The 13678-nt window shown below is 48.4% G+C and overlaps 1 protein-coding gene across 1 annotated transcript in view; it reads left to right on the forward strand.

Moving 5' to 3' along the window:
- Positions 1–13062, forward strand: part of LOC129700609 (delta-like protein 4) — a 29441-nt gene extending 16379 nt beyond the window's left edge. The window contains exons 5-9 of the mRNA XM_055641227.1: positions 1–145; positions 5279–5339; positions 5458–5588; positions 10907–11063; positions 12190–13062. The exon at positions 1–145 is cut by the window's left edge and continues 119 nt beyond it. Of these exons, the coding sequence (XP_055497202.1) occupies positions 1–145; positions 5279–5339; positions 5458–5588; positions 10907–11063; positions 12190–12334 (639 nt within the window). The 3' untranslated portion in view covers positions 12335–13062. The remainder of the gene's footprint in view (positions 146–5278; positions 5340–5457; positions 5589–10906; positions 11064–12189) is intronic.
- Positions 13063–13678: the final 616 nt, after the last annotated feature.

Here is a 13678-nt window from a genome sequence, read left to right on the forward strand (position 1 = left end):
AGGGTCGTGTGTAGCCACCACTACTACGGCGAGGGCTGCTCCCGCTACTGCCGACCGAGGAACGACACCTTCGGACACTTCACCTGCGGGGCGCTGGGACAGAGGATCTGCATGGATGGATGGGCGAACGAGTACTGCTCAAGGCGTAAGTTGACCAGGGGGTCCCACCTGGGGGGAGGAGGGAGGAGAGAGAGAAGGAAGGAATGAATGGGGGGTGAGGATGAAGGGAGAGTGTGGAGTGGGGGGCGGGGGGGAGAAGGGGGCAGAGGGTGAGGGAGATGGGAGAGGAGAGAGGGAAGGAGTTGAGGGGGGAGCTGGTGAGGGGCAAGGGGAGAAGGTGGGGGTGTGGTGGGGAGTGTGTTCAGGGGTGGACAGAGATGGTGTACGCGTGGGAAGGTGGGTGGAGAGTTGAGGGGAGGCTGGGAAGAGGGTGTGTGAGGACGGGGACAGGGAGGGAGGGGGGAGAGGCGAGGATATTACCTGGGAGTTAATGGGATAAGTAAGTAAGTAAGTTCATTGGCCAAGTATTCACATACAAGGAATTTGCCTTGGTGCTCCGCCCACAAGTAACAACATGACATACAGGGACAGTTACGAATGACTCAGAAAACACTAAAGATTAATAATAATAAAACATTAATGATAAAACACCATTGATCAAGCATGTGAACCAACAAAATACCAGATCAAAGGGAGGCGACAGATTTTTGGCTGTTGAGTAGAGCAACTACTCGTGGATAAAAACTGTTTTTATGTCTGGCTTGTGGCAGCTTTGACAATCCGGAGTCGCCTTCCGGAGGGAAGTGATTCAAAGAGTTTGTGGCCAGGGTGAGAGGGGTCAGAGATGATCTTGCCCGCTCACTTCCTGGCCCTTGTAGTGTACAGTTCGTCAATGGAGGGAAGGTTGCAGCCAATAACCTTCTCTGCTGATCGGACGATTCGCTGCGTGCTCCAGGTGTCGTGCTTGGTGGCTGAGCCAAACCAGACACGACACCTGGAGGCTGCAGCGAATGGTCCGATCAGCAGAGTATCCACGAGTAGTGTGTGCCATTGTGTGTCTACTGTCAATGGAGATTGTTAGAGACACCGACGGAAATAACCGGTTGCGCCACCAGCATTATAAGCGTGGGATTGGGAATTATCACAGGCAGTTAGTTGGGGGCTCTTTAATACAACAGTACAGCACAGAAACAGGCCCTTGGACTTGACTTTATAGAGATACAGCGCGGAAACAGGCCCCCCGGCGCCAACAATGTATAATATTTACAATTACCCGGAGAAAACCCACGCAGGTCACGGGGAGAACGTACAAACTCCGTACAGACAAGCACCCGTGGTCAGGATCGAACCCGGGTCTCCGGCGTTGCGAGGTAGCAACTCTACCGCTGGTGCCACCAGTGCATTCCAGGCACTGACCTGGCCCTCCACAAAGTGCTGGGGCAACTCAGCGGGTTAGGCAGCATCTCTGGAGAACATGGATAGGTGATATTTTGAGTCGGGACCCTTCTTCAAACTTGCTTAATGCTACCTAACCTTCTGAGTTACTCCAGCGTTTTATGTTCTACGCAAGATGCCTTAAGTCTGCATGGCTGTTACTGCCACTGGGCAGTTTCCACTTTGACTATCACTGAGAGGCTATACCTTGATAATACTGTCCCTTGACAATCTCGTAACTGTCACTGTATGTCACGTTGTTACTTGTGGGCGGAGCACCAAGGCAAATTCCTTGTATGTGAATACTTGGCCAATAAACTTACTTACTTACCTGCCCCAAGTGTGCTACAGGTTATAATTTAGACTGGAGGAGGAAAGGATGTAAGAAAGGGGACTGAAGCAAGAGATTTAACTGACACATAGAAACATAGACAATAGGTGCAGGAGTAGGCCATTCGGCCCTTCGAGCCTGCACCGCCATTCAATATGATCATGGCTGATCATCCAACTCAGTATCCCGTACCTGCCTTCTCTCCATACCCCCTGATCCCTTTAGCCACAAGGGCCACATCTAACTCCCTCTTAAATATAGCCAATGAACTGGCCTCAACTACCTTCTGTGGCAGTGAGTTCCAGAGATTCACCACTCTCTGTGTGAAAAATGTTTTTCTCATCTCGGTCCTAAAGGATTTCCCCTTTATCCTTAAACTGTGACCCCTTGTCCTGGACTTCCCCAACATCGGGAACATTCTTCCTGCATCTAGCCTGTCCAACCCCTTAAGAATTTTGTAAGTTTCTATAAGATCCCCCTCAATCTTCTAAATTCTAGGGTGTACAAGCCGAGTCTATCCAGTCTTTCTTCATATGAAATTCCTGACATCCCAGGCATCAGTCTGGTGAAGGTTACACAAAAAAGCTGGAGAAACTCAGCGGGTGCAGCAGCATCTATGGAGCGAAGGAAATAGGCAACGTTTCGGGCCGAAACCCTTCTTCAGACAGTCTGGTGAACCTTCTCTGTACTCCCTCTATGGCAAGAATGTCTTTCCTCAGAATTGGAGACCAAAACTGTACGCAATACTCCAGGTGTGGTCTCACCAAGACCCTGTACAACTGCAGTAGAACCTCCCTGCTCCTATACTCAAATCCTTTTGCTATGAATACTAACATACCATTCGCTAAGTAGACACTAAGTAGGATTACCAGCCATGAAAATCTGTGGGGTTACTACTGATGCTGGTGAACTTTTCCTGACATGGAACTTACTTCTGATACTGACTGGGCCAGTGGAGAACATTTGGAGGTGATACCTTTTAATTTGAATGAAATCTTAAAATCCCAACTGCCTCATCAAATGAGTGTAAAAATACCTCAGGTATACTGGACAGTATTTAGGCCTCATTCAAAGTGAAAAGATTGCAGAGATTTGTGAGGGGTGTTGCCAGGACCTGAGGGGCTGAGCTATAGGGAGAGGCTGGGCAAGCTACTGTATGACTATTCTATGGAGCACAGGAGGCCGAGGAGTTATCATATGGAAAGGTGTAAGATCATGAAGGGGATAGGGTGGGTGAATGCAGTCTTTTACCCTGAAACAGAGAATCAAGAACTGGAGGCCCTAGATTTAAGGTGAGAGGAACAAGAGTTGGCAGGAACCTGAGGGGCAAGAAGGTGGTGGGTAAATGTAATGAGCTGCCAGAGGAAATGGTTGAGACTAGTATAGTATTAGTACTATAACAGCATTTAAAAAACACTTAGACTGGGAAGTGCAGGAAGGAACAGCAGATGCTGGTTTAAACCCAAGATAGACATATGAAGCTGGATTAACTCAGCGGGTCAGGCAGCATCTATGGAGAGAAGGAATGGGTGACGTTTCGGGTTGAGACCCTTCTTCAGACTGAGAGTTATGGGAAAGAGAAACAAGAGATATAGAAGGATATGGAACAAATGGATGAAAGCTATGCAAAAAAGTAACGATAATAAAGGAAATAGGCCATTGTTAGCTGGAGATGGATTGGAAAGGATTTAGGGGGATATGGACCAAACATGGAAATGGGATTAGCTTACATACCAGCCCTATACAATTAGCTCTGCAGTTGTATAGGGCTCTGGTGAGACCACATCTGGAGTATTGCGTACAGTTTTGGTCTCCTAATTTGAGGAAGGACTTCCTTGTGATTGAGGCAGTGCAGCGTAGGTTCACGAGATTGATCCCTGGGATGGCGGGACTGTCATATGAGGAAAGATTGAAAAGACTAGGCTTGCATTCACTGGAGTTTAGAAGGATGAGGGGGATCTTATAGAAACATATAAAATTATAAAAGGACTGAACAAGCTAGATGCAGGAAAAATGTTCCCAATGTTGGGCGAGTCCAGAACCAGGGGTCACAGTCTTAGAATAAAGGGGAGGCCATTTAAGACTGAGGTGAGAAAAAACTTTTTCACCCAGAGAGTTGTGAATTTGTGGAATTCCCTGCCACAGAGGGCAGTGGAGGCTAAATCACTGGATGGATTTAAGAGAGAGTTAGATAGAGCTCTTGGGGCTAGTGGAGTCAAGGGATATGGGGAGAAGGCAGGCACAGGTTATTGATTGGGGATGATCAGCCATGATCACAATGAATGGCGGTGCTGGCTCGAAGGGCCAAATGGCCTCCTCCTGCACCTATTTTCTATGATTCTAAATGAGGATCTTGGTTGGTTTTCTGAGAATTAGTCCAAAGGTCCTATTTCCATGCTGTATGACTTCCATGTTACTCTGCAGTGTAGCCCGGCCATTGTCAGGTCACCAATGACATTCTCAGCATCATCGACAGTCACCCTCGCTAATACACACGCAACGGGGGAAGATTACTGGCAGGGTGATGGGGTTTGTTACTAACACTGAGTTTTTGTGTAGCCACCCGTCATTAGTTTCACTGATGAACTGACATCATTAAAATCATGCCTTTCACAGGGGTTTATTGCTAAATGAAATCCCCCCCCCTCAAAATCTATCGATGCTGTCAATTCGAAACAAAGAACAGTGTTTCAGTTTGAAGATTGTCCATCAGAACTATATCAGTTCTGATGAAGGGTCTTGCACCTGAAACATTAACTCTGTTTCTCTCGATACCGCTGCTGCCGACTGGCTGGGTGCAGTTTTCAGTTTGCGACCATTATTGGTTATGTATGTCTGAAACATAGAAAATAGGAGCAGGAGTAGGCCATTCAGCCCTTCTAGCCTGCACCGCCATTCTCTATGATCATGGCTGATCTTCCAACTTAGTATCCTGTACCTGCCTTCTCTCCATATCCCCTGATCCCTTTAGCCACAAGGGCCACATCTAACTCCCTCTTAAATATAGCCAATGAACTGGCCTCAACTACCCTCTGTGGCAGAGAATTCCACAGATTCACCACTCTCTGTGTGAAAAATGTTTTTCTCATCTCGGTCCTAAAAGATTACCCCTTTATCCTTAAACTGAGACCCCTTGTTCTGGACTTCCCCAACATCGGGAACAATCTTCCTGCATCTAGCCTGTCCCACCCATTAAGAATTTTGTAAGTTTCTATAAGATCCCCCCTCATTCTTCTAAATTCTAGCGAGTACAAACCGAGTCTATCCAGTCTTTCTTCATATGAAGAAATGTTGCTGTAGTTCAGCACTGGCACCGTGCTGGAGTTTCTTCATGGGCATGTCGTTGCTGCTCTCTCTGCCTGTGTGTATCCGCCAGGCTGCTGGGACGGGGTGTTACCCAAATGTGGGGCGTTTATGAAAGAATATTGCCCGAGCACTGACTGCCTTGTGTTGTGGGCACCAGGAGTTTAACACTGGCACACTTGACACTGACTCTCACGTTTGTCCTTGCAGCAATCTGCCGATCCGGGTGCAGCGCACAGCATGGATACTGCCATCGTCCGGGTGAGTGCAAGTAAGTTACTGGTGGGCAGGAGGCGTGAGCTGGCGGTGCCCAGCCACGTCCGCGCTTGGCGTTCCTCCTCGCCGTTCACAGGACAACTAACGGTGTTCTTCTCTCACTCTCTCTTGAGGTGCCACTTTGGATGGCAGGGGGAGTCCTGCAATGACTGCATGCGCCACCCGGGCTGTCTCCACGGGACCTGTGAGCAGCCCTTCCAGTGCACCTGCCGGGAAGGCTGGGGCGGCCTCTTCTGTAACCAAGGTGAATGAGTGTACAATGGGCGCGATATTGCCCCACACCTGGCGTCACCCCACTCACACCCTTACCCATCTCATGCCCAGTCCCCTGCACAATTCTCCGCATTCAACATCTAGTGTAGTTTGGATTAGAGATACAGCGTGCAAACAGTCCCACCGAGTCTGCACCAACCAGCGATCCCCTGTCCCACTTAGAAGACCTAATTCACGACCTTTTTTACTAGTGGACATTTTTCATCAGGCTAGAAAAATGCCCCGACCTACTCCACACCACGAGTACCTACGACTAGCATCACGGCCCGCTACGACCTACCTACGACCTCCTACAACCTCGTGACGACCATGCTGCGAGTATGTCAAGGGCAAACTCGGCATAGGTCGTGAATTAGGTCATGAAAGTGGGACAGGCCCTTTTAACACTATCCTACTCTGGACAAATTACATGGTTTCAATACCAAGCCAATTAACCTACAAACCTGGACGTCATTGGAGTGTGGGAGGAAACTGAAGACTTTGGAGAAAACCCATGCAGGTCACAGGGAGAACGTGCAAACTCCGTACAGACATCACCTGTAGTCAGGATCAAAGATGGGACCCCGGTGTCTGGCGCTGTGAGGCAGCAACTCTACCGCTGAGCCACCATGCAATCTTTCTTTCATCTTTCATCAAGACCTGCAGCGTGGAAACAAGCCAAACGTGATGGAGAAACTCAGCGGGTGCAGCAGCATCTATGGAGAGAAGGAAATAGGCGACGTTGCCTATTTCCTTCGCTCCATAGATGCTGCTGCACCCACTGAGTTTCTCCAGCACTTTTGTTCACCTACGATTTTCCAGCATCTGCAGTTCCTTCTTAAACACATGGAAACAAGCCATTCATGTAGATAGGATGGTCAAGAAGGCTTTTGGCACATTGGCCATCAGAGTACTGAGTATTATAGTTGGGATGTCATGTTACAGTGGTGCAAGACATTGGTGAGACCACATTTGGAGTATTGTGTTCTGTTTTAGTCACCCTGTTGTCGAGAAGATGTCGTAAAACTGGAAAAGGGTGCAGAGAAGATTTACGAGGATGTTGCCAGGACTCGAGAGGCCGAGATGCAGGGAGAGGTTGAGCAGACTGTACAAAATCTTGCAAGGCATAGAAAAGGTGGATGGTCCAAGTCTCTTTCCCAGAGTAGAGGAGGCAGTAGCTCAAGGAGATACGTTTTGGTGAGAGTGGAAGGAATTAAGAGATCTGAGAGTTAACTTCTTCATGCAGGGGGTGATGTCAAGTCAAGTTTATTTGTCACGTACACACACGAGACGTGCAGTGAAATGAAAAGTGGCAATGCTCGCGAATTGTGCAAAAAACAAACAAACAAACTACAGGTGCACAACCTTTTATCCGGTGTTCCAGAAACCGAAAAGCTCCGAAAACCGGCCATTTTTTCCAGATGTCGTCTGCGCACCAAAGCTCGCGTTTGGCGCCAAACTTGACCCAAAACGACCCACGGTCAACCCAGGTCTGTACTACTGTAGCGGCTGCCTCCTCCCTGGAGACCGGGAGACGCTTAAACATCTGTAAATCATTGCTTAAATGTTAGTCAGTTAGTTTGGAGGGCTTTTATGTGAAGGGGGGGGGTGAAGGGGTAAACTTTAATTCTTAGTCCCCTACCTGGTCGGAGAGGCGGGGAGCGGTCAATGCCTTACCGGGTCGCCGTGCAGTAAGCTCCGCAGCGCTGTGGCCGTTGGGGCTGCGGGCGGCGCCAGTTGTAGCTCCGACCCCGGCAACTCTACCCCTGGCTGCGAGGCGCTCCAAATCCAGCGCGGCCCGCGGCCCGGACGCCCCAGCTCCGCAAATGTCGGGAGTCGGCAGCGTCGCAGCGCTGGGAAACCAGCGGGGAGCGGGCAATGCCTTACCGGGTCGCCGTGCGGCAAGCTCCGGAGCGCTGTGGCCGCCGACACACAACATCGCGGAGCGTCGCTGGATTTGGAGCCGCGCAGCCAGGGGTAGAGTTGCCGGGGTCGGAGCTCCAACCGGCGCCGCCCGCGGCCGGACGGAGCCCCCAGCTCCGCGAGGTTGGGAGTCGCCGACCAGGTAGGGGACTAAGAATTAAAGTTTCCCCCTTCACCCCGACTCCACCACCACCACATAAAATCCCTCCAAACTAACTGACTAACATTTATGCAATGAGTCTCCCGGTCACCCGGGAGGAGGCAGCTGCTCCAGACTTTTCAAGCCGCCCGCGCTACCTACCTAATCTACGCTAAAAATCTTCCATTCTGAAATCCGAAAATGTCCGAAATCCGACAAGTGTCTGGTCCCAAGGCTTTGGGATAAAAGGTTGTGCACCTGTATCAGTCATCTAACTCTCCCTGAATCCCATGTCATCTAACCTTCTAGAGCAGCCTACCATGCAGAACCTTATCAAAAGCCTTGCTGAAATTCATACATACAACATCCACAGTGGGCTCTCAAACAGACACTGGCCAACATGCCCCATCTACACTAGTCCCACCTGCCTGCATTTTGGCCCATATCCCTCCAAGCTTATCCTACCCATGTACCTGTCCAAATATGTTAAATGTTGTGATAGTACCAGCCTCAGCTATCTCCTCCAGCAGCTCGTTCCATATACCCACCACCCTTTTGTGTAAAAGAGTTGCCCCTCAGATACCTATTAAGTCTTTCCCTCCTCACTTTAAACCTATGTCCTCTGCTACTTGGTTCCCTTGCTCTTGGGTAAAAGACTGTGCATTTAACCTATCTATTCCTCTCATGATCATCTACACCTCTATATGATCATCCCTAATCCTCCTGCGCTGCAAGGAATAAAGTCCAAGGCTGTTCAACCTCTCCCTGTAGCTCAGGTCCTCGAGTCCTGGCAACTTCTTTGTAAATCTTCTCTGCACCTATTCCAGCTTAAAAACATCCTTCCTATAACAGGGTGACCAAACCGGAACACAATACTCCAAATGTGGCCTCACCAATGTCTCGTACAACTGTAGCATAACCTCCCTACTTCTATATTCAATACTTTGACTGATGAAGGCCAATGTGCCGAAATCCTAAGCCGAAAATCAACCATCCACTATCTCCCTCCGCTTCCTTTCATGAAACTAATCTTCTATCCAGTCTGCCAGCTCTCCTTGGATCCCATGCGATCTAATCTTCCAGAGCAGCCTATCATGTAGAACATTGTCATAAGAGATCGGAAGAGATAGGAGCAGAATGAGGCCATTCGGCCCATCAAGTCTACTCCGCCATTCAATCATGGCTGATCTATCTCTCCCTCCCAATCCCATTCTCCTGCCTTCTCCCCATAACCTTTGACACCCGTACTAATCAGGAATCTATCGATCTCTGCCTTAAATATATCCACCAACTTGGCCTCCCCAGCCTTCTGTGGTAAAGAAGTCCTCAGATTCACCACCCTCTGACTAAAGAAATTCCTCCTCATCTCCTTCCTAAAGGAATGCCCAAAAATAAATAATGGCAAATGCCTTGCTGAAATCCATGTCTACAGCTCTGCCCTCATCATCCTTTTTTGTTCTTCATCTTCAAAAAACTCAAATTGATTTGTGCGACACGATCTCCCAGCACAAAACAGTGCTGACTATCCCCAATCAGCCCTTGTCCATCTAAATGCATGTGTATCTTATCCCTCAGAATACTCCTTAGTAACTTTCCAACCTGATGTTAGACTCATGTAGTGCCTTGGCTTTTCCCTGCAGCCCTTCTTAATTAGAGGCACAACATTTGCCACCCTCCAGTCTTCAGGCCTGTATTAATGACAACTCATAAATCTCAGCCAGGGCACGTGCAATCTCCCACAGTCTCATCGGATATATCTGATCAGCTTCTGACCGGTTGCATCGTGGCTTGGTTCGGCAACTTGAGCGCCCAGGAGCCGAAAAGACTACAAAAAGTTGTAAACACTGTCCAGTCCATCGGCTCTGACCTCCCTACCATCGAGGGGATCTATCGCAGTCGCTGCCTAAATAAGGCTGCCAGCATCATCAGGGATCCACATCATCCTGGCCACTCACTCATCTCCCCGCTGCCTTCAGGTAGAAGGTACAGGAGCCTGAAATCTGCAACATCCAGATTCAGGAATAGCTGCTTCCCCACAGCCATCAGACTATTAAACTCAACTCAAACAAAACTCTGAACTTTAATAGCCCATTGCACTTTATATGTATATTTATGTGTGTGTGTATATATATATAAATATATTCAATGGTATATGGTCACATTGATCTGCTCTGTATTTATGCCTACTATATTCTGTTGTGCTGAAGCAAAGCAAGAATCTCATTGTCCTATCTGGGACACATGACAATAAACTCTCTTGAATCTTGAGGTTCAGGGAATTGGTCTACTTTCACACGGGTTGGGGCCTTCAGCACCCATTTGACCGTCCTCAAGACACTTCCATTGACTGCCCCTAGTTCCCCAGTCCCCATGTCTTTCTCCAAGGTAAAAACAGAGGAGAAATTCTCATTGAGGACCTTGACAATCTCCTGCGACTCCACACATAGTTGACCACTTTCATTCCTGAGGAGCCCCATTCTCCCACAGGTTACCTTGTCCCCTTAAAGCCCTGTCCCACGGTACGAGTTCATTCCAAGAGCTCTCCCGAGTTTGCCCTGATTCGAACTCAGAGATTTACGGTAATGGCCACTCGTCGGTACTCGGGGCTCTCGTGAACATTTTTTAACATGTTGGAAAGTCTTCACGGGTCTTCCCGAGTTTACCTGCCGTTAGCGAGTCTTCCTGAGTACCTGCCGTTAGCGTTACGAGCCGCTAAGAGACGACCCCGAGCTCCGACGTACCCGCTACGTTCATTCTCCATGCTTACCACGAGTTTGATTTATTTTTAAACTCAGGAGAGCTCTTGGAATGAACTAGTACCATGGGACAGGGCTACAAATGTACTCATTAAATCTCTTAGGTATATCCTTAATATGATATGCCAGAGCCATCTCCTGTCCTCTTTTTGTCCTCCCAATTTTATTTTTTAATCTGCTCCTCATTTCCCGAAACTGTTCCTTTTCCAACAAACAGCCTGCACCAGTCAACCTATGTGAGTTCCTGTCTTGGCCTTGGCCCAATTTAGAGTTTTAACTCGTTAGCCCACTCTGTCTCTATCCATAACAATCTTAAACTTAATGGGACAGTGATGGTAAAAGGCTCATCCACAAACACTTCATCCACTTTCCCCACCCAATTTCTTAAGACTAGAACAAGCGTCGACCTCTCCCGCGATCTGCTGCTCATCCGATTATTTGCTTTGTGCATGTCTGCCGATGTTTGTGTATTAACTTTACTCATACCGATAGAAAACCGCCTGAGGAAACTGAAGGGTTTGAATGAAGAGCCAAGTTCAAAAGGGATGCTCAGAAGTCTGTCACAGGCAAAGAAAGAATGCTGGGACCGTTTCTTACATGAACAATGTATGTCAGAGATGTACATCGATGGATACGAGATGGACCAGAGGTACGATCTGCAGTAACCCAGGATTTATGCTTGGAATTTTACAATAGGGAGACATGCCCCTCACGTTAAGCTCAATGGCATTTTTTGATGATGATGAAACTTTATTGCGACTGGTACCTAGCTAGCTGGTGTGAAATTCTTTGTGTTTGAAAGTACACAAAAGAGTCGACACAAAGGCACCGATAAAGTTACAAAAAGTACTCGTCCCTTCTTCATTCCTCCCCCTGTGTTCTCATAGACATGGCCCGTCCACCTCAACCGGGCCGTGAGACTCCAATCTCATCCTCAGCCCAACCCGACTTCGTCCTCGGCCCCACTTGACCTCGGGCCTCCGACCCGAACGCCGGGTCTTCGACTCTTCGTTGGTTTCTCTCTAGGCCTGCTCACCTGGAGTGTCTCTACTCACCAGGAGTGTCCCGGCCCCCTTCTCATCTAGGAGCTAGAAAACTGATCCACAAAGTCATTCATCTGGCAGGGTAACGCTTCATTATTGCGAATCCTCCAATATGCTTGTAGATTTGTAATCTGTGTTGTCAGTCTGAGTTTCCTTGTCCCCGGTGGAATGAATGCTGAGGGTGTCACTAGATTTTGAATGGCCGTTCTCAGGCAGTCTGCTTCTCCACAAAGGACTGGATAGAATAGATGTGGAGAAGATGTTTCTATTCGTGGGAGAGTCGAGGACTGGAGGTCATCGCATCAGAATAAAAGGACCTTCCTTTAGGAAGGAGATGAGGAGGAATTTCTTTAGTCAGAAGGTGGTGAGACTGTGGATATTTTTAAGGCAGGCAGATAGATTCTTGATTAGTACGGGTGCCTGGGGGTTACGGGGAGAAGGCAGGAGAATGCGGTTGAGAGGGAGAGATAGATCAGCCATAATTGAAGGGTGGGGTGGCTTTGATTGGCCTGAATGGCCTAATTCTGCTCCCACTTATGAACATGTACGTCCTGAGTGCCACCACTCTGGCTCTATGAGAAATGGGCAAGGGCTGGAAAATGTTACCGGATGTGCTGCAGTTGCAGGGGGATTATGATGTTGTCAGGGTTTTGCATTTCCATGCAGAAGGTTCGCAGTCTGTACACCTCTGAGGCCTCGTCCACTCTGTGACCATTTCCTCTCTTCTTCCAGCGCCATTGACTCCCTGAAACGGTGGGTGCTGCCCGACAGAGTCCCGGTCAACACAGAAGAGATTCAGCATCTGATCAGCCCTGAGAGCTTCCCTGTGAGCCAGGAGGAGCCTGAGGGACAGGGCAGCTCCAACTGTGAGCAGTGATGAGCAGCAATGCCATCCACCCTGTGAAACGTAGTTTGAGCTGAACACTAATCATCATCCAAGCTTTGAAATGTTGAACTGCTTCACATGGCATTGAAAACCAACCACAAATACAAATAATGTGTCTGATTTGTCCCAGCTGCTGAATCCAGTCCTTTACTGTATCTTGCGTGCATTTTAAATAGGGGGGGGTGACACCCAGAGTCCCCACAAGGCCCCTCTGCCTCCACCAGTGCACAATGATCACCTTAACCCATTTTTGTCCAGTGAGGAGATGGCCAGGAGGGAATCCTAGATCTGAAAGGGAGTGGTGCTCTGGTGCACCTTAGCAGGGTGGCACAGTGGCTGGCAGAGCAGCAGCATCACAGGTTCAGAGACTCGGGTTCAATACGGACGCCAGGCGCTGCCCGCGAATTTTGCACGTTCTCCCCGTGTCTGTGTGGGTTCCCCGCCACATCCCGAGGATGCGCTTGTCTGTAGATCAATTGTCCTCTGTAAATTGACTGTAGTGTGTAGGGAGAAGATGCAAAAGTACGTTAGCATAGAACTCATGTAAACAAGTGTGGATCAATGATTGGCGTGGACTCGGTGGGCTGAAGGCCCAGTTCCCGTTGTATCTTTCAATCCGTTCAATTATCCTGATGATCTAAATAACCTTCAGTGCACCTGTATAGTGCAGAACTGTATAGTGATTCCAAAGTGTTGCAATTAAAGAATGTTACATGGCATTCCTCTGATCATTCATTCATTCTGCTGTGCACATTCTTTCTTCTCTGCTCAACCTCAATATATTTGTATTGTTCAGAGACAGTCAACTATAGACCATTAAATGTCCCTGGGTTTCTCCACCTGGGTAGAGTAAAATTAAATCATTTTTCAGATTCCAATGCTGACATTTCCCTGTCGTCCTTTAAACCCCCTTTTCACGGGGCGACTTGACGCAAGAGGTAACCAGAGTTTAACAGCGTGGGAACCTCGTGCGGTAACAGTACGGCATTCGTGGACCACCATGGCGCTAACGGCAGGTAATCGTGTAACTTGGGTACTCGGGAGAAAATTCAAACATGTTTGAATTTGTCCAAGAGTGACTTGTACACTTGTGGTTGAGCATTGCAACATTTTATGAACGTAGTGGCCAGTGCGATATCCGTAGTAACTCTTGCGGTCACCGTGGGAACTCCTGCGAACGGTGAACCCGGAAGTTGGATAGAGTGAATCCAGCCAGTTTGCTATTTACATACAAATCTAATAAAACTAGCTAACAAGCATTTCATTAATGTCAGTGTGTCTCTTTTTGTCTGAAAGCAGTTTCTAACTGGAGGAACTCCGCGGGCCAGGCAGCAT

Source organism: Leucoraja erinacea, chromosome 9 (genome assembly GCF_028641065.1).
Source record: "Leucoraja erinacea ecotype New England chromosome 9, Leri_hhj_1, whole genome shotgun sequence".
NCBI lineage: Eukaryota > Metazoa > Chordata > Chondrichthyes > Rajiformes > Rajidae > Leucoraja > Leucoraja erinaceus.